The sequence below is a fragment of the Gopherus flavomarginatus genome, chromosome 4 (genome assembly GCF_025201925.1).
Source record: "Gopherus flavomarginatus isolate rGopFla2 chromosome 4, rGopFla2.mat.asm, whole genome shotgun sequence".
Lineage (NCBI taxonomy): Eukaryota > Metazoa > Chordata > Testudines > Testudinidae > Gopherus > Gopherus flavomarginatus.
This window is the reverse complement of record NC_066620.1, coordinates 57667382-57691408: the sequence shown is the minus strand read 5'-3', so window position 1 is coordinate 57691408 and position 24027 is coordinate 57667382. Positions and strand designations below refer to the sequence as shown.

General features: G+C 45.8%; 2 protein-coding genes across 5 annotated transcripts in view; both read right to left on the bottom strand.

Annotated features, from left to right (window-relative positions):
- Positions 1 to 24027, bottom strand: part of XDH (xanthine dehydrogenase) — an 855537-nt gene that overhangs the window by 538125 nt on the left and 293385 nt on the right. The gene's annotated exons all lie outside the window — the stretch shown is intronic.
- The window catches only part of COQ8A (coenzyme Q8A), a 160865-nt gene that overhangs the window by 12206 nt on the left and 124632 nt on the right, over positions 1 to 24027 (bottom strand). For 3 of the 4 annotated variants that reach the window (XM_050948539.1, XM_050948538.1, XM_050948541.1), the window contains 3 exons: positions 9483 to 9605; positions 3286 to 3371; positions 1853 to 1993 (listed from right to left, as the gene is read on the bottom strand). In XM_050948539.1, the coding sequence (XP_050804496.1) occupies positions 1853 to 1993; positions 3286 to 3371; positions 9483 to 9605 (350 nt within the window). The remainder of the gene's footprint in view (positions 1 to 1852; positions 1994 to 3285; positions 3372 to 9482; positions 9606 to 24027) is intronic. The other variant, XM_050948540.1, reaches the window with a different exon arrangement.

Below are 24027 nucleotides of genomic sequence, written 5' to 3'. Positions count from 1 at the left end.
CAACAGGAGTGCGGAGCCAGTGCTCGGGGGAGCATGCGGAGCCCCATGGCCCCCTGCCTAGGAGCTGGACCTGCTGCCGGCCCCTTCCGGGGCACAGCATGGTGTCAAAATAGGTAGGGACTACTAGTTTTTACTGGCCAACCACCAGGGTCCCTGGGTGCAACCCAGTGCCTTGCATTCTGCAACCCAGTACTGGGTTGCGACCCGAAGTTTGAAAACCACTGATCTAGATTACAAATGTACGACACTGACAGACTTCGTTTATATTAGAGGCACCAAATCTGTGTCAACATTGAAACCAGTTTGAACACACACAGTTTGTGTTGCCCCGTTGACTGTTTTAATTACTGACCATTTTATTGTGCGTAGGTAAACAATGTCATGTATTGTTCTGACAGACACTGTTCAAATGCATGAGAGCTGTTACGTGGCTGAGGGCCTGCCAGTTCAAATCTGACTCACAACCAGGCTGCCACAACAAGTCAAAGATTTTTAAAACAGCCACTAGGCACTAGTCAGGAGGACTCTTTTCATGGGGAAAGTCACCTAAAGGTGAATTCTGATCTAATCTTCAACTGTCCTATATGCTATTAGGAACATATGAACTATCATTCCGGATCAGACCCCTGGTCCACTAATCCAGTGTTCTGTCTGACAGCAGCCAGAACCACATTCCTCAGAGGAAGGTCCAAAAAAACCACCCACAGCAGGCTGAAGTGAGCTAGTCTATCCCTTATGAAGATCTCATCCTAATCCCTAAATAGCTAGAGACTGGTTTAAACCCTGGAACCTGTCCATGCAATACTCTGTGCTTTACTCCAGGGGAATTCTGCTCCAAAAATTTAAATTCTGCAAAATTCTGCATATTTTATTAGTCAAGACACCACCAAAACAATCACACCAGTTTCAATTATTTTGGTAATTTATTTAAACTACAATACAATGGGTGGAGAATGGGAGTGGGGAGCATTTGAGGAAATCCCCCAACTCCCCTTTGTCTATTAGTAATATAGCTAGTATTGATCCTTTATTTCTAGTTATTAGTCAACAGATATACACAGCCATATGCTCAGTATTACATCAGAGGCAACTGACGGCTGGAGAATCAAACTCAGTTTATATTGGCTACTGACCATCTTCAGGAAGGTCAATAGTAAACAGCTACCGAACCACATTTTGATAGGAAAAATTTTCAGTCCAAAAATTTAGACCAGTTCTAATCACTAAAGCACCATAAGCATTTACATGGCCATACTGTCATTTACAATAAGGCTCCTTTACACCACTCTGGCAATGTAAAGGAGCCTTAAAACTTTTACACCTGTTTTATGCTCCTGCGGGAATTCACTAAGAATGCTGTTAGTGAAATGTTCCCAATGGGAACAACTAAGCAGGCAGGCTACTACATTATGCTCTGCCTGAGGGGACAGAGTCCCTCTACACCAGGTGCACTGCAATAGCAAGCCAGGGGGACAGTCTCTCTCATATTCAATCAGTTGCACACCCACCCAGCACACTGATTTACATCTCCACTGGCTGCTTTGTGCTGCCGGGGAGGAGAAAGCGACCACTCGAGGCTTCCCTTTGCCTCCCCTCAGAAGTCATTTTTTCTGTGGGGAACCAAAGAAATATGCGGACAACATAAATCCTGCACTCACACAGGGGCGCAAAAGTGCTTGCACCTAATTAGCACAGCCCTGGGCATGCATGTTATTCATATAACACTTCAAACCCCTCTTTCAATAGTAAATATGATATGTCTGTGTAGAGGGAAATGGAGCTGGAGGGGATTTAGGGCCTAAACAGGAGTTCATGGTGCCCATCTTAGAGCCAAGAGAAACTGCAAACCCACCTGGATCTTCATGGCAACTTCTTTACCATTCTTTAAGCGTGCCAGGTGAACCTGGCCAATGGAAGCCGCAGCAAAGGGACGCTCTTCAAAGAACTCCAGTTTATCCCTCCAGTTGGGACCGAGGTCGTCGTTCAAAGTTTTCTAGCGACACAAAAAAAATCAGGATAAAGGAAAGCTAGGGTCTGAGCCGATGGAAACCACCCGGTTCCTCTGAGATGCCTGGCAAGGTCCAGAGAGCCTCAGAGTCTGAAACCCCCTGTGCTTTCTAGATCATCTTCCCTCCGTAGCCACTGCAAATCTAGCCAGAGACATAACACAGCCTATCCCCAAATAAATTCAGTAAAATTCAGGCTCAAACCAAACAGGCACAGTCTTGCTCAATCTACAGAGACATGCAATGCAGTAGAGGCCCAAGATCTTAAAACAAAAACACACAGCTACAGAAGGAGTTGGTTATCATCAGGGTATCAAGGCCTTTTATCTTCTTGTTTTTCACCATCTTCCAGAAAAAGAGGGGGGAGGGGGAGAAGAGGGCAAGGGGATATTCCCTCTTTATCATCATCATTCCTACCATGCTGCCAGTCTGAACAAAAACAACGCAGGCAATGGCAGAAAATTGCTCTAGGGAGGTGCAGGATATAGAAAAGTACTTGTAATCTGCTCTTAACAGCATTCTGATACACTGTCATCCTGTTATTTCACTTTCCACTCCAAACGTGTGGAATTTTACTTGGGTCAGAATCTTATGAGGAACAAACTATTCTCATGGGTTAATCTGCCTCAATCCCCTTTAGTGTTCTTTATAGTTTAAAAAAAAAAAAAAGATGGCAAAAAACTCATTTACTTCATTTTGACCCTGCTTGAAAGTGGGTGAAATTTCACCTTGAAAAGTTATATGCTAAAATCTTCAGTTTGCCATATTGATATTTTCAACTTTCAACCGCTGACTTTCCATGGGGCTGAGACACCTAAGTGTCTGAGTCACTTTTGAAAATGGAACTTCGATACTTTTGGCAATTTAACCCACTCCTGCTTAGGAGAGGCTGGAAAAAGAAGCAAAGAAAAAAAAAAGCGTAACAAATGGAAAATGTAATGTAAAACAGCCCCAGTTACACCACCCTAGCTTGGGGGGGAGGAGGGATCCCCACACTAATACAGAGAATACTCAGCACAGTACTGAATTTCCCATGGATGGGTTTAAGTTACTGGAAAATAAAAGGTCGCTTAATCAAGTTTTGTAAAACCTTTCAGCTTCACTAGCTGCTCCTTTCAGCTCCACTAGCTGCTCCCATATCTTATAAAAGTCAAAATATTTCCTGAAAGAGTACTCTAAAAACACCAACCCTTGCCTTCACCTGGGGCAAGTCACAGGGTGTGTTTATTCATACTCCTACACCCTCTCCCCCTGTTAAGTAGGACAGAATATTCCTCACCATCATTTGCTTTATTGGCATGAAGTCTGCACTCTGACGTACACGCTCAAAAATCTTCTGGAGATGAGGGTTGATGAAGGCGTTATCTGCCAGGAGGAAAGTACAAGCTGGTTAGAAAGAGCAAACTACACTCACAGAAACTCTCACTTATAAACACGCTTCTAATGACTAATGAGCATATGGACCCACTAGGTCTCTGTGCCCCAAAGCCCTCTCCTGTCAATTACAACTCTTCAGGTGTACTGCCAGGTATAGAAGCCAAGTCCAAGATTATACTGTCAGCATTATGATTCAAAATTCTTCCCAACGCTGAAAAAAATACCATTCTAGACTCCCCCACACAGAGCATTACATTTGGGAAGTTGGGTAACCAGTAGAAAAGACACCTGCACAAATCCTGGGGCAAGAGAAGAGGCAGGAGCAAAGGACGGTTGGGGACAGAACAGCTGGGACAAACACAGCTTGCATTTTGTCCCCATCCCTCCAGACCAGAACAGAGTGACCATGACTGTGCTGCAACGTTGGAGAGGGATAGCTCAGTGGTTTAAGCACTGGCCTGCTAAACCCAGGGTTGAGAGTTCAATCCTTGAGGGGGCCATTTAGAGATCTGGGGCAAAAATCTGTCTGGGGATTGGTCCTGCTTTGAGGAGGGGGTTGGGCTACATGACCACCTGAGGTCCCTTCCAACCCCCTGATATTCTATGAACATGGCTGCAACAAAGAAACTGATCAGTACTGTACTTTTCCACACACCGTCCCCCATCACAGTCACAAACTGAAGCATAAAACACTTATAAGAATAAAATCTCTTGGCACACGCTATATTCTACTATTGGTTTTCCAATGTTAGTCTGCTTTGTTCACTAAGATTCTGATGGAACATCAGCATGTTCTATGGCAATCCTGCTGCTACAGGAATGCAGGGAGGAATTATTTGTGGTGCTGCACCTCACTAAGAATTGTGGTAGGGATAAATCCAAAACAATGAAATGGCATTTAACACAAAATACACAATGTACTGCACAGGTCTGTCCCCCACATATCCAAAATTAGCACAACATTTGTATACATATACAGTCACTATACCACAATGTGTACAATCTTAATTCTGGCTGATTAGTATCACACAATCCTGTAGAGAAGTCCCAAAGATCAATACCCAGTCACACCCCAAGCACCAAATTTTGGCTGAGAAAATGAGATTCTATCTTTGTCACTTAGCATGCACTCTCTTGGGGGAAGAAAGGTACTTCAGAGATAAGACACTAGCACACTTTCTCTATCAGATGCTGTACCAAATCATCCCTGCATCTCCTGAGATATCTGCGCAGTAAGAGGACAGTGGTTCATCATACAACTGACACTGTTCCCAGCAGCTGTATGCCTGGAGAGAGCTGGACATGCAACAGGTACTTTTAGTTCATTAGTTTTATCACCATTACTTATGTCCAAGAAATGCAAAAAAATTTGTACATTTGTAAAGAAATATGTTCTAGTTCAGGTTGCTTGATAGCCACTGTCTTGTGGTAGCAGCACGACAAGATGCCAGCTCAGATATGACTGCAGAGCAATCATAGAATATCAGGGTTGGACGGGACCTCAGGAGGTCATCTAGTCCAACCCCCTGTTCAAAGCAGGACCAATTCCCAACTAAATCATCCCAGCCAGGGCTGTGTCAAGCCGGACCTTAAAAACCCCTAAGGAAGGAGATTCCACCATCTCCCTAGGTAACCCATTCCAGTGCTTCACCACCCTCCTAAGGAAAAAGTTTTTCCTAATATCCAACCTAAACTTCTCCCACTGCAACTTGAGACCATTACTCCTTGTTCTGTCATCAGGTACCACTGAGAACAGTCTAGATCCATCCTCTTTGGAATCCCCTTTCAGGTACATAATAATAATTTGAGACATACGTATCTCAGAGAGCTGGAAGGGACCCTGAAAGGTCATCGAGTCCAGCCCTCTGCCTTCACTAGCAGGACCAAGTAATGATTTTGCCTCAGATCCCTAAATGACCCGCTGAAGGATGAACTCACAACCCTGGGTTTAGGAGGCCAAGGCAAGTTGAAAGCAGCTATCAAATCCCCTCTCATTCTTCTCTTCTGCAGGCTAAACAATCCCAGTTCCCTCAGCCTCTCCTCATAGGTCATGTGCTCCAGCCCCCTAATCATTTTGTTGACCTCCACAGTGCCAGCAGTGAAGTCAGCAATACTACAGGGAAAAGGATCATGATGTGCAACAAATGTGCTGCTGAACAAGGCTAAGCCGCTAAGTAGTGAACTTATGAGATTGTCCAGAAGCTAAACAATGCAATTGTGAAGACCAGCAATATAGGCTGGAAGACAAATTCACCCTTGGCAGAAGCAGCTCCAGTCTCACTGACTTCAATGCATGCACTTGTGCTTGTGGTGAATATGGTCCCAAGGTACTCATTAAACACATGTGCACGCGCACCTCAATCTAACAGCTCCTGCTAACTCAGCCAACTTCTAAAACCAGGGCCAAGAGATTTAAACAAGCATAGTATACCAAGACACACCAAATGCAAGCTATTCTCCTGGTGATAACCAATGCTTTCCTGGAAAAAAAACAAAACAAACCAAGGAAAAAAGGCAGAGTAGCCCATACATGTGACCTTGCCAGACCACAAGGTGGCAGGAATTGCACTTGTTCTGATATCTCAGCAGCCAACCCAAGAATCAGACCCATCACAGGATGGTGGCACCTACATTTTGCTACCACTGTCAGCAACAAAGTTACTGCAGCCCTATCTTCCCCCCAGAGTAACAATATAGCAACTATACTATACAAGAGCTGAAGGGGAGAAAACCTACCATTAAAATGCCTGAAGGTCTATAAATATTAGAAAGATGACAAGGTGGATGAGGTAATACCTTTTATTGGACCAGCTTCTGTTGGTGAGACAAGCTTTTGAGCCCTTCTGCAACAGATATGGCTACAACTACACTGCCTACAAGTATTAGAGACAATAATTAAGTCAACTAGTAAATGTTTAACTCTCATATTAGAAGGCAGGAAAGAGAAAGAAAATCCAGAGTGCTTCTGCTCCTCAGATCGGGAAGTCAGCACCTGTCCTCCCTTGTCCCCATGATTTCAGAGTGCACACAGACCATGATTGCAACTCATTCTAATATACAAAGTATTTAAAGTGTATTCCCTCCGGCAAGTAATCTGGCTTCAGGACTATGCACTGAATCAAGGCTCACTCAGCTCTGGACATTTGGATCACTGGGTGCACAAGGTGAAGGGCTAAATAATTCTTCCTGAAAAATGCACTAGAGCAGAGGTTGAGGAGGAAGATACCATACCTTACTCCACTTCCATCCTGGCACCTCTCCACACATCTGGCTTTGTTGGGCAACAAACCACAGAAGCAAGGTAGTGGGTTTCCTGAGGGTGAGGCAACTGAAAACAGATGGCAGCCTGCAAAAAACTATCAACTGCTGCAGATAAGAGCTCAGAATGAGCCACTCTATAAAAATAGATTCTGTTTAGCACCACTTGTCTCCCCTGTTAGCCTGTGCACTATTCAGAGGCCCTTTAAAATCTCCCCTGGCATTTCTGGAAGGTAAAGGTCAGGCAAAGGAAAAGCCCAGGAGGAACTGCTGCCTCTCAGCTGGCTTTGTTAGCAATGTCTTCACCCTTTTGTTTTTTCAAAAAGCCTCCAGTGGTTTTGTACGAGCTTATGTCTCATTCATGTACTAAAAAAGCCCAACTGAGAAGGAACCTGTAGAGAGACAAGGTAGGTGAGATCATAGCTTTTATTGGACCAATTTCTGTTGGTGAGAGATAAGCTTTTGAGCTACACAGAGCTCCTCTTCAGGCCACCGCCTGAAAGATGCAAGGACACTGCAGCACAGGGTTCCCTTCTCTGACTGCAGGTAGCCTTGTTCCCCAGAACCTTCCCCAAGCCATTACCCTTTCTGTTCAAATCTCTCCTAACACTAATTCTTTCACATGTAATTCAGCACTCTGGAATTGCCCATGACCTTACTGAGTAACCACATCATCTTTTTGTTGTTTTGGCTCTGTAGATTGGGAGCTCTTTGGGGAAGTGACCTTGGTCTTGCTATATTACTAGTCATGCAAAGTATCCAGCTCTTTTTTGGGGAAGGATAGCTCCGTGGTTTGAGCACTGAATTCACAACCAATCCTCGAGGGGGACACCTAGGAATCTGGGGCAAAAATCAGTACTTGGTCCTGCTAGTGAAGGCAAGGGGCTGGACTCGATGACCTTTCAGGGTCCCTTCCTCCTCTATGAGATAGGTATATCTCCATATATTAACCTTGCAAGTCAACATCTGGAAAGTTCAAGCTGCAGCATAAAACTGACCAGCCAAGTGGCTCCATATTAGGAGCAATCAGAACCTCTCTAGTTTATTCAGTAAAAAGGACATCCTCAATTTTGTTTCCAGCTGATTTTAACTGATTCATTTCAGTTAACTCAGAGCCCTTCCCTTTGGGGAAAAAGATTCTAGAGGTTTAAATTGAATCATCTGTTTAATTTTTTCCGAGCTGTTTTTTGTCACTACTGAGAACTAACATACAAGCACCACTCATTCAGATTCTGGTGCTGTCTTTACAGCATAGAGTAAATACCAGTTTAAAATACCTTTATAAGGAAAATTACTACTGATGTAGCAAGATACGCCTTTTAGGGACTGCTGTCAATTTAAACCAAAGCTGCTACAACTGTGGATCTGTCCAAATAAGACATCAAGTGACAGAACTGTCCGATTCCCTAGGAAAAAACTCCTCCAATGTTTAATTACCTGCACTTAAAATGTAGAGCTTATTGATAGTTTGAATTTGTCTACCTTTAACCTCCACCCACAAATATCATTATGCCTTTGTCTGCCCAAAATTGAAGAACCCACTGCTATCAAATCTTCTCCCCAAGTAGATTCCTCAGAGATGATCTGAGCACAGTCTACAATCTAAACTGACTGGTAAACAGAAAATGAAAGGTTCTATTGTCCCACCAATCCAGTTCCCACTTTTCCATATTTTAACCCTAAGGATACTGTTCTTCTAGAAACAATCAACAAGACTCTTACCCCCTTTGGCTTGTCAGCACTGCTCTTAGACAGATTTTGAACAGAATATGTTCCGAGAAACTGGTCTCATGGTGAAAGTCTCTGTGGCTTCATTACCAATCCAGTCACCCAAAACGACCCAGCTTCAATATAGCAGATGTACATGTGAATATGCCGGAAGATACAGAGCAAAATAAAGGGTTTGGAGGAGGGCACCAGGCATTTGGTACATGGAGAGAAGTTAAATGAGGTCACACTCACCCCTGCAGCAAAATGAAGACCATTTTCCAGACACCGCATTAGCCAGGTGGTGGAACATTCACTTTTCAAATCACTCTCACCATGATGGGGATTTAGATTTCCCTACTACACCCAACTAGGTTTGGTCTCACCATCGGCAGCAGTCTCTCACCACCAGGAGAGTTCACCGGCCAGTGAACCATGTGAACAAGCCAGGCAGAACTACACAAACCATCACTGCACTAGATAGCACAATCTGTACCTTTGCACAGAGCAAGGGTTTGGAGGCAGACTTTAAAGGCTTGTGTCGATTGCAGGACTGTGCTCTCACTTGCCTTCTCCCTCTGGCAAGTAGGTTTTACTTGTTCACAATTTGACCAAACTCAGTCTGTAACACTTGTGTTAAGTTTCAGGATTTGATTTTTGCCTTCACTCAGCCTCATGGTATAGGGCCATCTTATTTCAGGCCAACTGCAGAAGGTCTAACTAGGCTTCAGGTAGTTACTGGAGTCTGGCAGTCTATATAGGACTCAATGCACGTTTACAATATAAACATTGTGGGAGGAGGATGGATGTGTGTACAGAGAAGGGTCCAACACCCACATTCCCTGCCACTTCAGGGAACCACAGGGAACTGAACTAATCAGAGTCAATTGTGCAATTTTGTAATCTTCATTCCCCTATGAGGAAACTGCTCAGTTAACCTGTCACCATTCACAGGAAGCCATTTGACTGACTGAGGACAGTCTGCTGTGCTGCTGGCTTGTTAATCGATCTTGATGTCCAGTCTCTCTTATTAGCAATGACTTCACATCCTTCCTGCCCTCACTACAGTAAGTGGATTGCCCCAGGTGAGTTCACTAAATAAAAGCTGAGAAACACCAGAGACCTGTTACTTACCTTGAATGCTCAACATCTGTCCTAGTTTCAGTGCAGCTCCCCGCACTTTGCACAGAGTTCTCACAATCCTTTCTGCATTGGCCTCTGACAGAAAGGGGCTGGAATCCATAACTGCTTTCTTTCCTGAGGACGGGAAGAGAGATTAAAATGCTTTATGGATCCCAGTGTGATGGACTGTGCCAACAATGACCTCACCCCACCACATCATCCTATTTTACCCTACACCCCCTTCTCTCAAGAAATCAACATACCCATTTATCCTCCATCCAGCATATGGCCATTCCCAGAACTCCTCAGAGAGGCAGCTTTGAGGCATGTGTGACAGTCAGGGTCCAGACACCATGGAGGGAGAACAGGGGGTCTGAACCCCCAAAAGTAAGCAATTGTATGAACTGGTTGTATAGAATGGTATTGTGTATAAAAATATGTCAAGTACAGTCTTTTATGAAAGCCTGTAATGCTTTGAGCTTGCTGGTCATTACGAGGTTATACAGTTATAGTTATGAATGTATGCATGTAAATATAAAAAAGAAATTGTAACTAACTATGGTGCAACTATCTCACAACAAGGTGGTGAAGGAATCAGGCAAGGAAGTGTAACCTAAGCCCCAGCCAGTTGTTTACATGAAACCAACTTCAAGTACCCATCCATTGTCCAGCCCAGAAAAGGATAATGGTTAAACCACTAGTGTTAATGGAAAGACAAAGACAAATTGGAATTCCCCTCTGCATAACCAGGTGTCACCATGCCAAGACAAAAAAAATTATTTTAAAAGAACAGGCGTGTGAGATTTTGTATCCAGAAACTGAGGAGCAGATTCTAAGCAGAAAACTGTTCCTGATTCCCTCTACAACAAAAGGTCTTTGAACAGTTTCCCTGCATGCCAATAGGTAATTTATATTCGAAAAGAGAATTTGTTTAATATGAAAGTGTAAAGCCTGAGGTTACATCTTCATGTTTCTTTTCTGTGTAACTTGCATATGCTCTCCCTCATTATTTAATCTTTGAACCTGTGATTTTTCATTTAAATAAAACTTTATTTTTATCCCCAGCAGGTCTCCAGTGTGCAAACTGCATGGAGTGTGCATGGCGAACTGAAACAACAACCAAGAGCTGTTTTCACACCTTCGGGGGTGACAAATCAGAGGGGAAAAGTCCAAGTGTCTGGTAGTTAAGAGCTTGGGGTAGATGGATTTGTGGAGACTTGGAAGGACTGTTGGGGACAGCCTGCAAGGAGTAACTGAGCTGGCGGAAGCCAGGGTGAGACCTTGTACTTGTAGGCTGGCTACTGGAGTCAGGGCTGAGCCACAGCAGCACAGCATTAAGGCACCCGAAGTTACAAGGCAGGCAATGACAGAACCCCTTATTGATCTGGGTGATCCCAAAACATCACAGGGTAAAAGTGCGCAAAGGCAAATATGGGTCCTGTTAAAAGTCCAGTGGTGCTTTATGAGACAGGCGAAGGCCACACCACAAAGCTGTGCCAATCCACGTGCACGCTCACCAGCACACCTACCCCTGATATTGCCATCCTGTAACAGAGCAGAGACACAGCTGGCATCCACTAGGACTAGTGAACACCAGAGACTACCAACCTTTTCTCTTCATTTGGGATCTAGACTAGGTTAGAACAAAGTGCCTGTGCAAACTGATCCAATTATGCATCAGATACAACAGCAGAACAAGGTCTGTCCCCACCCTATATGATCAAGTAATTTGCAAGGGATGACAATATGTACATGCTTGCAGCTTTAACTTCTTTTCAACTAAGAAAAACTGCATCTCTGTGGGGTTTGGTTAAGATGCTGTTATTGGGGTCACTCACTCAGCGATGTTCACTGCAAAGGATTCCTTAGTCAGCTGCCTGCTATCATTCCAGATATTTGTGACTATGCAGGATGTTTCAATTCCACCTACTTTTCAAACCAAGCTGCTTTTTATTTTAAGACTCCAAAATTCTTGAATTCGTTTGATTCACTTTACAACATGCATTTTATTCTACTGGAGATGTATTCCTCCTTTCCTGGGCTGCTGGACAACAGAATGATGTAGGAAGAGGAATGTCTTCCAGCCACTATGGTGCCAGTTCCTTTACCCATTTACTTGTGGGGCCAGCTTAGCCATCCCCTAACTGGGGACTCAAGTTTTAATTTCTGTCACTTCTACTGTGCTTTTTAAACAGAGCAACAGCTCACTGTTCTGTCTGAATTTAAGACCTATTTCCTCTACAGATAAGCCAAATACTATTGGTCTTACTCTCACAATTACACCAGTATTAAAGCATGTGGGATTAGGCCCAATGTCAACATGATTCACTTCCCCCACAGCGCAGGCAAAATCTGCTACTGGACAGGTTCACCTGCTGGTTCCTACAGGCACCTGTGACAAGCCTTCAGTTCGTTACAACTAGTTGCTACAAACCATAAGAACACGCCTCCTTTAAAGGGTGGGGGAGGAGAAGGAGGGGGAGACAGTGGCTTAAAGGCTCAACTCACAATCCGCAAGTTTCCTTCCAGAGGCCAAAAGATGCTAAGAAGGAGCAGCTCTGTCTAAGACATCAAGACTGGGAACACAGGGTCAGCAATGGCTCCAGCCAAACTTGTCTACTTCCCTGAGAGCACTACCACCTCTCAGTGTGATGGACTGTGCCAACAAGGATCAAAGGGTAACCTACCACTCAAATCTCCTACAACCAAGCCACAGGCAGGTTTGTTACAGTGAAGTACTGCAAGTCAAGTTTGTAACATAGGGCTGTGCACAGAGCTAAAAAGCCCTGTGCACGTCACTGCCTCTGCTCCCTGAGGATGAGTTGTTTGTTTAGACAAAACTGACTGCACATGGAATGTGAACACACCACCATACCAATTTTGGACAGGAAGAGATTACATGAGGACACTGGTGAGAGAGAAGAGAGAAAAAACAGACTTATCAGCTACTGAAGCCAAAAAGGAGTACAATGTACTCAGAGTACTATGTAATGACAGCAGGTGAGAGGCTTCTCCCCTAGTGCTGAGCAAAGGTAACTAGATGGAGGAGGGAACCTAGGTTGGCTGGAGGAGAGGTGAGATCCAGACACGTTTGGCTGTTCCATAATGAACTCTGCTGAGTTAACGTGGTTTGGTATAAACTTTTTCACTGGAATGTCCAGTTTAGAAGAAGCCGCTAGAACTGAGTCACAAACCTGCACCTGCTATCCAAATGAATAGGCACGTGCACAATCAGAGTAGCTACTTTCCTTCACATAGCCCTGGTCAACATGCCTAAGGCCCACAAAGAGTGGCTTCTGAAGACAAAAAGGTACAAGTGGTCAGGATCAGAATTCCCCTTACGTCATGCATAATGTTGGCAGGCAACATGCTCATGGAAGGTGCCTGGCACTGCCCTCTTCTGGACTCTGCAGCTCCCACTTCCATTGGCTGTTTCTGGTGTTGCCAGCTGAGGAGGCGAGGACTTCCTCAGCCCCCTGCCCCAACGGAGTAAGAGTGTGGGAGGGTGCATGCGTGGAAGACATGGAATGAAAGAGGAGTGACTAGAGGAGCAAATTGAATAGGAAAGAGAATAGAGTGGGGGAGGGGCAGAAACCAGGCTCAGGTTTAAATTGGGGCTCATGCAGTCATTTGTCACATGCACAGGAAGAGTTAGAAGGGAACATTGCTCGGGATCCTGGTTTCAAGGAGTCTTCTGAAAGACAGAAGGGTCTTCTGGACCTGCCCAGTCCAACAGGATTTAGATTAGTTTTGAAGTTTTTTTTAATCTGCTTTCAAACAAATTTGAAATCTCCCCGTTCCCTTCACCTCCCAAAGATCACTGGCTTTTGACTGTCCCTGCCAGAAAGCTCTTCTAAATCATCAGCCATGAGGGTAGGAAGGTAAATAACCCAGCACACAAGTGGCTCAAAATACAGTTGAGCCATGAAAACTGAATCATCATCCCTGTGTCTGTCTGAATCTCACCGTTTCCCATCATACACACATACACCCCTTCCGCATACAGCAAGCTAAGAAAACAGTTAATGATTAAGGTGGTTCCAAGAAGCTAATAAACCCTAGTAGCTTAAAAACCACCTTATCAGGGAAAGAAAAATCCCCAACAATAACACTCCATTTCCTCCTGGCACTTTTCTCCCCAACAAACAAAAAACACACAAACACTAACCTGAACACAAGTCAGCCTTGTTATTAGCAATGAAGTGTTGCCTGTTTATGCACTGTCCTAAAAATGGACACAGCCCAGAAGGTGATTTGAAAAAGGGAGATAGTTTATGTGAACAGTAGGTAAAAGGGAATCATTGGCACAACAAAAGGAAAAAAAATAGACTTAAAGGGATGATTGAATAAATTTCATAGAATACACCCCTCAAGCCAGTTCAGTTCATACATAAGCAAAATGGTAGAGGTAGGCTAGCTCTTCTCAATGACAGAAATAACACTTTACTCTCATACACAGCTTTTCATCTCTAGATCTCAAAGCATGTCAAAGCTTGTGAGCATCTTCACCCTTGTTTCATAGATGAGAAAACGCAGACGAAACTCTGGGGCAGAGAAAGGAAGACAACACAGAGTCCGAGGTCCACACTCCCAGCCTTGTACTCCAACCCCTAGACCACACAACTCCTCCAGAAGTTGGCTGCTAAGCTTTTCTCTACGCAAGCCATGAGAGCACCTTCAAGAATTCTAAACCACCATTCCAATCCCAGAATTGGCCCAGCCTCCTCCAATTTAAGTTGGTCTCAGCTGCATAAATGCTCTCAGTCTTGACGCACCCCATACAATCTCTGCTGATTTCTTCCTTACAAGTAAATTGTTATCCACTTTTAAAATCAGAGCAAGTCACGGCACAGAATGTTTTGGGGTGGTTGGTTTTTTTTTTTTGGTTTTTTTTTTTTTTTGAGGACTGTCTGCTTTGCATCAGCTTTGGGACACAGCCTAGAACTTAGCTGTGCTATCATTCCCTTCATTTTAAGGAGGAGGGCATTTCTAGAGACAAAGTTCAGTTCTCCACTGACTCTACGTGAGAAAAGCTGATTGCTAGCCTTTTAGGCAGAGACCTACAACAGGCTCTTTGTTTGCCCAACACCTAGTACAATGAAGGCACCATTGTAATATCAAGCCATTAATAACGTTAAAATTGACCTTGAAGATAAGGTCTCCTTCGCCAGCAATGGAGGGTATTTGTCTGGAGGTGGGGTTTCATTTTTTTTATTCCTGAAAACTTTGTTCCAACACCTATGTTAGCCTTGTGCTTTAAATACACATTCTAAATAATACACACACTGTGCAGCGATAGTGAGACTGCTGCGAAGGTCAGCGGTGACCCAAGGGGCTATTTTTAATTTGCTATCTTGACAAAGACAGTGAAACTAATCCATGCTCCATACTGGAAATAACGTTGTTCCCTTTTTAGAAGAGCCAAGATTTTATTTATAAAGTGGTTCCCTTAAAGTTAAAGGGATTGCAGCATTAAATCGTGGAGTCCCTCACTGTCTACTCCTATAACTAGGGTTTCAGCAGTGGAGAGCATCAGTATGGGCATCAGGAGGCAGATAGTGCCTTTGTCAGCGCACGTTCACAGTCTGAGGGGAAAAGTGACTCCTTTGCTTGAGTCCCCAGGCCCTACACATCCTAACCTACAACACACACACACACAGAAAGAAAGGGATTGAGGAATATGTGAGAGATGGAACAAGGAAGAAGGGCTAAGAAACCAAGAACAGAGAAGGGTATGAAAAAATAGAGTACAGCTCAGCTAAAGAGGTTAGCACAGCTCCTAAATCCATATTCTCAACTTGCGGACTGCAGGCCACTTGCGTCCCAATCAGCACAGAGTTGTAGCCTATGGGATATCCTCTGGCCACACAAGTAGTACTGGATGAGGCCCATAGTGGCAAATAGGTTGAGAACCACTGTACTAAATCAATTAGAATGGGAGCAGAGATCATGTGTGACCCAAACACGTGGAGTAAATGGACAGGGTTATTAGTGGTGGGAACACAGCCAGATATGAACATAAAAAAAGGAAACAGACTGGCGGGTGGCAAGATCTTTAGCTCCAGCAGTACTGGCCTCTGACCTGGAATCCAAGAAAACAGGCATGGAGACATTTTAGAGTCACTCTTCTGATCATTTATATTATATAGTTCGCCTAGAGTCACAACCAGGATCGAGGTTCCATTTCACTGCACACTGTGAAAGGTGAAAGGACTTCCTGAAAGTTACACAGCAGATCTATGGAAGAGCCAAGAGTAAAACCCAGATCTTCGGATGCCTGGTCCAAATGTCCTAATCACTAAGTACTGCCACCTTATTCTATCACTGCATTTTCCATCAAGGCCTGCTTAAGACACCCTCACAACTATCAGTACTTGGCTCGAACTACAAAGCAGGCTATGGACAGTCCATTTAGAATTTACAAGTAATCCAAGCAGAGTTTTGTAAAAAAAATCTCAAGTGCAGTTTCTTCATGCTGCAGAAATGTATCAATTTCTCTCTTAACAAAATCTTTTCCCCTTCTCATTTTAAGGAAAAGGTTCAAAGCTCATTATCTCCAGCAAGTTTCATAATTCTGCAGTGTTTATGTTTTCACTTTGGCAAGTGCCCAGCTAGCAGGTACCTGGCAAGGAGAAAAATATAAACAGCAGTGCAATCCCTCCTCAGTTAAAGCTGGAGATAGTCTCCATCTCACGGCAGATAAGAGCAACTTGACAGACAAGGTGTTAGTGCTGCAAGCAAAAGCCTTCAAGGATTCTGCAAGCCAAGCCAAGTTTGTTCACACACATTCCAGATAGTGCCAATGTGCAATGTAGGTCAGAGCAACAAAAACTAACCCTTGCAGACAGATGTTGCTTCCACAGAGCAAGGACTCTCAGGATTTTGCATGAGGCTTTGGTTTTTGATTTGTTGTGTTTTTTGTTTGCTTTTTGAAAAAAACTTTATATAGAAAGGAAGGCAGGAGAGGATGCAATGAGAGATTTCCAGATGACCACAGATGGAAAGTGAACACTATACTATGAGGAAATTTGCTATAGCCTGTCCACTCTGTCTCCAAGAGATTGGCCCATCATCACATTGTAGCATCAGACAACTAGACAGGGATTCAATCTCAACACTCAACATCCTCGTAGGTCCAACCAGCATTGCAATATTGAGGGATATTAAAATGAAAAAAACACAGCCTTCACAGATTTAAATATGCACTTCAAACAAAAGCCTCTGAATGAGGAGCACTTTGGCTTCATTTCCTGTGCTTATTCTACCAGTTAAGAAGCTGAAGAGGAAACAAGCAGAGAGTGGGTTAAGTAGGAGGTCAGAACATATCGAGTATGCCAGGCAGAGCAGCATGTGCCTCCTAGCAGGACAGAAAGGGATTTATACTGGGAGAGAAGCATTTACAGCATCATACTGATGTTACTACAGTCAATCACAGTAAGAACAATATAGTAGTGAGAGGTTGCCCACTGTACCCAACACACTGATAGCATAGCAGATGCATTCAGTAGTACTGAAGTGGAGGAGAAATCCAGGCCTTTGAAACAGTATAGCATGGTGTGCCAAATTGATGTGTCTATATGCAGCCTCTCCTGCTATAAGAGATACATTTCCCTCCACACCAATTCATACAAGCTTCAGAAGCTTGTGCTGATTTTCCAGAAAGAAGGAGTTGCCAAGAGTCTCAGATACAAGAGAATCTTGTCATGATGGACAAAGCCTAGACTGAGCCACCTGAAACGGTGATGAAAGTCACTGCTCCATCCATCCCCAAACCAGACCATTAGGTGCTGAATGCCCCAGCATCTAGGCTATGTGAAGCATTTAGTACACTTTGTACTTGATTCAGCCTGTGATATGCTGGTACAAGGCCAAAAGACAAAGTAGTTCATGACACCTGCTCTACCTCATGGCTTGCAGCCCAATAACAGAGCCAAAGATCAGTGGCACTTGCCAGTCAGGGGGTATGGCTAGGGTGCGTGCTGATTAACGTGCAGCTCCAAAGCAACCTACATCAGTGATGTCTCTGTGGAGACTAAGCTGCAGTTAGCCATGTCCTGGCTTCAGTGGAATTCCTCCAGGTGCTAGCACAAATACTGCACATCCTGAGGATGGATTCCACCCGTTTACAGTTTCCTCCCTTTGGTTCAGGAGGGTGTGGTTTGCAAAAAAAACAAAAAAAAAAAACCCTCCCCTTCCTAGCCAGTAATGGCAATATCTGAAAGATTTAAGAAGTGACCAAGTCTGTTTAAAAGCCAAAGTAGAGACAACTGAATGCATCACAAGAAATGGCCACAGCTCCATGGGCAACTATTTCGTCTCGGTTTCTTAGATGTGGTTTTGGGCAAATGTTACTGCAGAAACTCCTTGCGTCTGTGCTTAAAAGCCCTCTCACCCTCCATCACTGTGGTTATCCGAACGCTTCAAAAAAAGGCATCCATGTAGCACATGATCATCAACAACATTGGAATCAGGCACTAGCTGGAAAAGATGCAGGGTCTGAAACAATCCCATGTTTATCGTGGCTGCAGTTGGGTAAGATGCAAGTAATTGCCATTGCTCTGTGTGCACTGCAATCAGAAGTGTCTCTCGCTGCACCTGCATGTTATCAATTTCACAACCCCTCACTGCACAGAGAAAGCAAACTGCCTCTCAACCTGAGTAACAGCCAGGCTCTGGAAGAAAAAGCAGAAGCAGCAGCCTAACAAAAAAAACAAAACAAAACAAAAAAACAAAAAACTTTCTTTTGCCCTCCCCCCTCCAACATGAGAGTAAAATACAACGACAAGGGAGTCAATCCTCTGAACCTGGACTCTACTTGTGACTAACTTCATGGGCTGCTTGAGAGGGAGGTTATGAAAACTTTGGAGGCAACAGAGTGGAGTTCCATGTTGTCTCATTAAGCTTAGAAAGGGAGAGACAACAAGAGAAGAATATCAGAGGTCTCCTAACAAGGCACATGGTAGAACTGGTATCTATCCCCACACAGTGACAATCCTGGCCATCCTCATGGGGAGTTTCAAAGCACCTCAATTAGACTGAGCAAGGGAACTTAAACAATGGACCCAGAATAAAAGGGCCTGGAAATCCTGTCCTCATCTCCCCCCACCACCTCTCCTTTCTGACAGTCTCTGCATCCGATCCACCTTTGGGTCAGGTAAGGAACAGATATTGTGGGAGCGAGCTTACAATATGACCCCAGGGGTGACCCACTGCACAAAGCCTGCAATGGTTAGAAGCATTTTCCTTATCTAACTTACTCTGTAACCTTCACCTCAGTGACAGATGGTTAGCCAGACACCAAGGTAAGGCAAACAGAAGAGCTATTTATGGCAAAACAAGAACATGACATCTCTTATATTTTTAATTTTAAAATGGAAGAACTGGGAGAGAAGTCCAAAGAAAGTTTTGTTACCATGCATCTCTGACCTTCTTTAAACTCCTTAAACATGCCACAAAAATCAGATAAGGAATATAAACTTGTTTAACTGCTTAGAGGCCATCAGGCTGCTGAATTAGTTTGTAGATCTCCTGTACAAAATAATTCCTTCTAGAGCCATGCAGAATCCAGCTAGGATGTGGGCGGTTTCCATGTGACAGCCTGCAGCCAACTGCCCTTGATAAGAAGTCTACCTTATTGAAACTGCTAATGCCGCACAGGAACAAACAAATCAAACCTGGCTGTGGAAGCCTTCCCCTCTTCACCCTCACCTCCCTGCCCCATGTGTTCAGATGTTTACTTTCCAATTCTACCACTTTAAGAGGCAGACAGTGCTGAGGTTGGGGATGAAGAGATTCAGCTCCATGAGATAGTATCATGCTACAGGATGCTCGTTTAGAACATATGGAGGATCCATATAAACAAGCCTTCAGAAGGGCTGTGGGGAGGCACTGAGTTCTGAGGCTAATAGTCTTTGATACTATCCTCTCTCCAGATGTGCACACCAAGGCCATTTCTAAATCTCATGACCTTCCTCTGGTACACCTTTAAATATCTGGCCTCTTCACTGCCCATAACACTAGCATGGACCCTGGTCCTCGTTTCCAATTTTTACTGAAACCTTATCTCTGACTTCCTCTCACTCACTTTGCCCCACTCAGTTCAAAAATATTACTGCTAACCTCATCCTGGCCTGTTCTGACCAGGTTATTGCTTCTTTCAATCTCTGCCCTGGCTCCCTCTGCACCACACAGTACAAGCTTCTTGTTTGCCATCTTCAAGAACCTTTACAGCTTAGTCCCCTCATTTGCTCTCAGTTTCTTATTGCATCACTCTTCCTGTCCCCTCCCGATCAAATTATCTGCCAGCAATAGCAGCCTCCATTTACCACCCCTCCACTTCCTACAAGTGCCTTGGTGCACAGAATGCACTCTCCCCAAACTAATCCATAATGCCACTATCCTGTCCTCCAAATCCCTCAAGATCCACCACTGCCACAATGCCCACCAAAAAATATCACCTGATCAATAGGGATATCCAATATTTAACTGAACTGAATCCATACAGGACTAGCTACAGTGCAAAGCTACCTAACTATGATTTCCTATTACTGTAATCCTCAACCTCTCCCCCGTTTCTTCCACTCATTGCGCCCCACTTGCTGCATCTTGTCTTCCAGATTGTAAACTCAAAAAATGGTTACGCACCCTTGTAACTGTTGTTCTTCGAGATATGTTGCTTATATCCATTCCAATTAGGTGTGCATGGCCATCAGAAAGATTTCCTCTACAGCATTCGTTGAGTCGGCTGTGCAGCCCCCTGGAATGGCGCAGCGAAGGTATGCACCGAAGACCAAGTCGCTACCCTGCAGATCTCTTGGATCAGTACCTCGGCCAGGAACACCGCTGACGAGGCCTGGGCCCTAGTGGAGTGCGCGGTAAGAACTGGGGTTGGCACCTCTGCCAGCTCATAGCAAGTGCGGATGCAGGACGTGATTCAGGAAGCAATTCTTTGAGAGGACACTGGAAGACCCTTCAACCAGTCCGCCACCATAATGAAGAGCTGGGTTGATTTCCTGAACGGCTTAGTGCGCTCGATGTAGAAAGCTAGGGCTCTACAGACATCGAGGGAATGCAGTTGCTGTTCTCAGGGACCAGCAAGAGGTTTTGGGTAAAAGACAGGCAAGAAAATGTCCTGGCCAGTGTGAAAAGCCGACACCACCTTGGGGAGAAAGGGCGCATCCAGCCTGAGTGGTACCTTATCCTTGTGGAAGGCCATATAGAGCAGCTTCGAGGTAAGGGCCTTCAGTTCAGAGATGCATCTCACCAATGTAATGGTGACCAGGAAAGCTGTCTTCCAGGAAAGATACAGGAGGGAGCATGTGACCAGCAGTTCGAATGGTGGCCCCATAAAGCTCGAAAGGACCAGGTTAAGGTCCCATGTAGGGACAGGCTGCCGGACCTGAGGATAGAGACTGTCCACGTCTTTGAGAAAGTGATCAACCATAGGGTTAGCGAAGACAGAGCGGCCAGATGCACCCAGGTGGAAGGCCGAGATGGCAGCAAGGTGAACCCACACGGAGGGCACTGCCAGGCCTTGCTATTTCAGATGCAAGAGGTACTCCAAAATGAGTGGTACCGGCACCTGGAAGGGGCATCCGCAGCAATGGTCACACCAACACGAAAACTGTTTCTACTTCACCAGACACGTGGTTCTATAGAGGGCTTCCTGCTGTCCAGCAGGACCTGCCTGACTAGGTCTGAACACAGAAGGGGTTCAACCATGCAGCTTCCAAGCCACGAGGTGGAGGGACCACAGGTCAGGATGACAGACGCAGCCATGGTCCCGAGTGATCAAGTCTGGAAGGAGAAGCAATGTGACTGAAATGTCCACCGACAGCTCTAACAATGTAGTTTACCAATGCTGGCAAGGCCATGCTGGAGCTACCAGAATGACCCTCACCCCGTCCCTGAGGATCTTGAACAGGACTTTGTGCACATGAGGGAATGGAGAAAAGGCGTAGAGCAAGCAACCCGTCCAAGGAAGCAGGAATCCCAGGCTGTGACCCTGGAAGAAGCAGAATGCTGGGCACTTCCTGTCACTGCAGGTGGCAAACAGGTTGACCTGGGGAAACCCTCACTTTTGGAAGATGGGGTGGGCGACATCTAGTCAGAGAGACCACTTGTGAGAGTGGAAGTACCTGCTGAGGCGGTCCGTCAGTGCATTCTGGAGCCCGGAAAGAAAGGATGCAACCAGATGAATGGAGTGAGATATGCAGAATTCCCACATCTGGGAATGGTTTCCTGGCAGAGAGGGGAGGAATGGGCTCCCTCTTGTTTACAGATGTAGAACATGGCTCCGGTGTTGTCCGTGAGAACTGCCACACAATGACTGTGCAGTTGCACCTGGAAGGCCTGGCAAGCAAGGCGCACCGCCATCAGCTCCCTGACGTTGATATGGAGGGATAGCTCGGACTGAGACCACATGCCCCAAGTCTGAAGGTTCCCCAGATGTGCACCCCACCCCATAGCTGACGCATCCATGACCAGGGACAAGGAAGGCTGGGGGCTGTGGAAGGGGACTCCCTCGTATACCACTCAGGGGTCGAGCCACCAGCGGAGGAAGGTGAGGACCTGCTCCAGGACAGTGACCACCAAATTTAGGCTGTCACACCCCGAGTGTGAGACCAAGGTGTGCCATGCTTGTTGTGGCTGGAGCCAGAGCCTGGTGTGACGGGTCATGTACGCACACAAAGTCAAGTGGACAAGGAGACTCAAGCATCCCCTTGCTGTCGAGGTCGGGAATCGTTGAAGGCCTTGAATGATGCTCCCGATAGGCTGGAAATGGGAGTTCGGTAGGAAGGCCCATGCCTGAACTGAGTCTAGGTCCACCCTGATGAACTCTATCTCTAGGTTGGTTCCAGGGTCAACTTCGCAACATTGAGGAGGAGACCCAGCCATTGGAACGTATATCTGATCAGGCGGAGATGGAATTGCACCTGCTCTCTGGTGCAGACCCGAAGCAACCAGTTGAGGTAGGGATACACCTGCACCTGCCGTCAATGGGAGGAAGGAATCCACGACCGACATACACTTGGTGAACACTCGAGGGGATGGAAAAGCTGAATGGAAGGGCCATAAATTGGTAATGTTAACGGTTGACCACAAAGTGCAGGAAGCACCTGTGTGCCAGACGAATCACTATGTGGAAGTAAACATCCTTCATGGGATGATTTAGCTGGGAACTGGTCCTGCTTTGAGCAGGGGCTTGGACAAGTTGACCTCCTGAGGTCCCTTCCAACCCTGATATTTTATAATCTTATGTCGAGGGCAGCATACCGTCTCCAGGATTCAGGGAAGGTATAATGGTGCCCAGGGAGACCATGCAGAACTTTACCATGAACTTGTTGAGCCCGCGCAGGTCCAGAATGGGCAAGAGGCCCTCTTTGGCCTTAGGAAATATCGGGAGTAAAACCCCTCGCCCCTTATTTCCGATGGGACCTCCTCTACCATCCCCAGGGTGTGGAGCACCTGAACCTCCTGAATTGCTCGTGAGAAGGGTCCCTGAAGAGGGATAGGAAGGGGGGTGGGAGGGTGGGAAGAAACAGAACTGGAGGGAGTATCTCACTTCTACCATGCGAAGGACCCAGCAGTCCGAAGTTATTTTGGGACCATGCACAGTGAAAGTGGGATAAACGATTCAAAAAGGACAAGGAAGGATCCACAGATAAGTCTGGTATGCTGTCCTCGGGTGTCCCTTCAAAAGGCCTGTCTGGATCCTGACTATGGCTTGGTCGGGCCCTGGCTTTGTCCAGATGGGGGGCTGGAGGGCTTGCTCCTGCCACTCCGCCCCTGCCACCTGTAAAAGTCCTGCTGCAGCCGAGGGTAGGAGCGCTGCTGTGGCTATTGGGGCTTGAAGTGCTTCCGCTGGGGTGTGCATACCCAGGCTCGCCCTCGAGTCCTTAAGGCTATACAGCCTAGAGTCAATCTGCTCCGCTAACAGGCCCTCCCTGTAAAAGGGCAGGTCCTGCAGCATCTGCTGAACCTCCAGGTGCAGGCCAGAGGCTTGCAGCTAGGAGGTGTGCCTCATGGCAATCCCCAAGGACAAGGTACACGCAGTTGACTCTGAAGCATCCAGTGAGGCCTGTAAAGAGGTCCATGCCACCATCTTGCCCTCGTCAACAAGAGCCCCAAACTCCTCCCTGGACTCAGGAGGCACAAACTCCTTGAACTTCAGCATGGAGTTCCAGGAGTTAAAGTTGTTGTGGCTCAGGAGTGCCTGCTGGCAAACAAGTCCAGCTGCTTGGCATCCTTCGACTTGGGCGCTGGGGCCAGCTGCCCGTCCCTCTCCTTCTCATTCACAGTCGCAACCACCAGCGAGTATGGCTGCAGGTGCATGAACAAATAGTTGTACCCCTGTGAGGGGACAAAGTATTCATGTTCGAACCCCTCGGCCATAGGGGAAATGGAGGCCGGGGTCTGCCAGATGGTTTTGGCATTGGTCTGGATGGTCTTGATGAGGGGCAGGCCCACCCTCGACGGATCTTCTGGGGCCAAAACGTCCACCACCACGTCCTCTGATTCCACCATCTCCTTGGCCTGCAGGTTCATGTTGCATGCT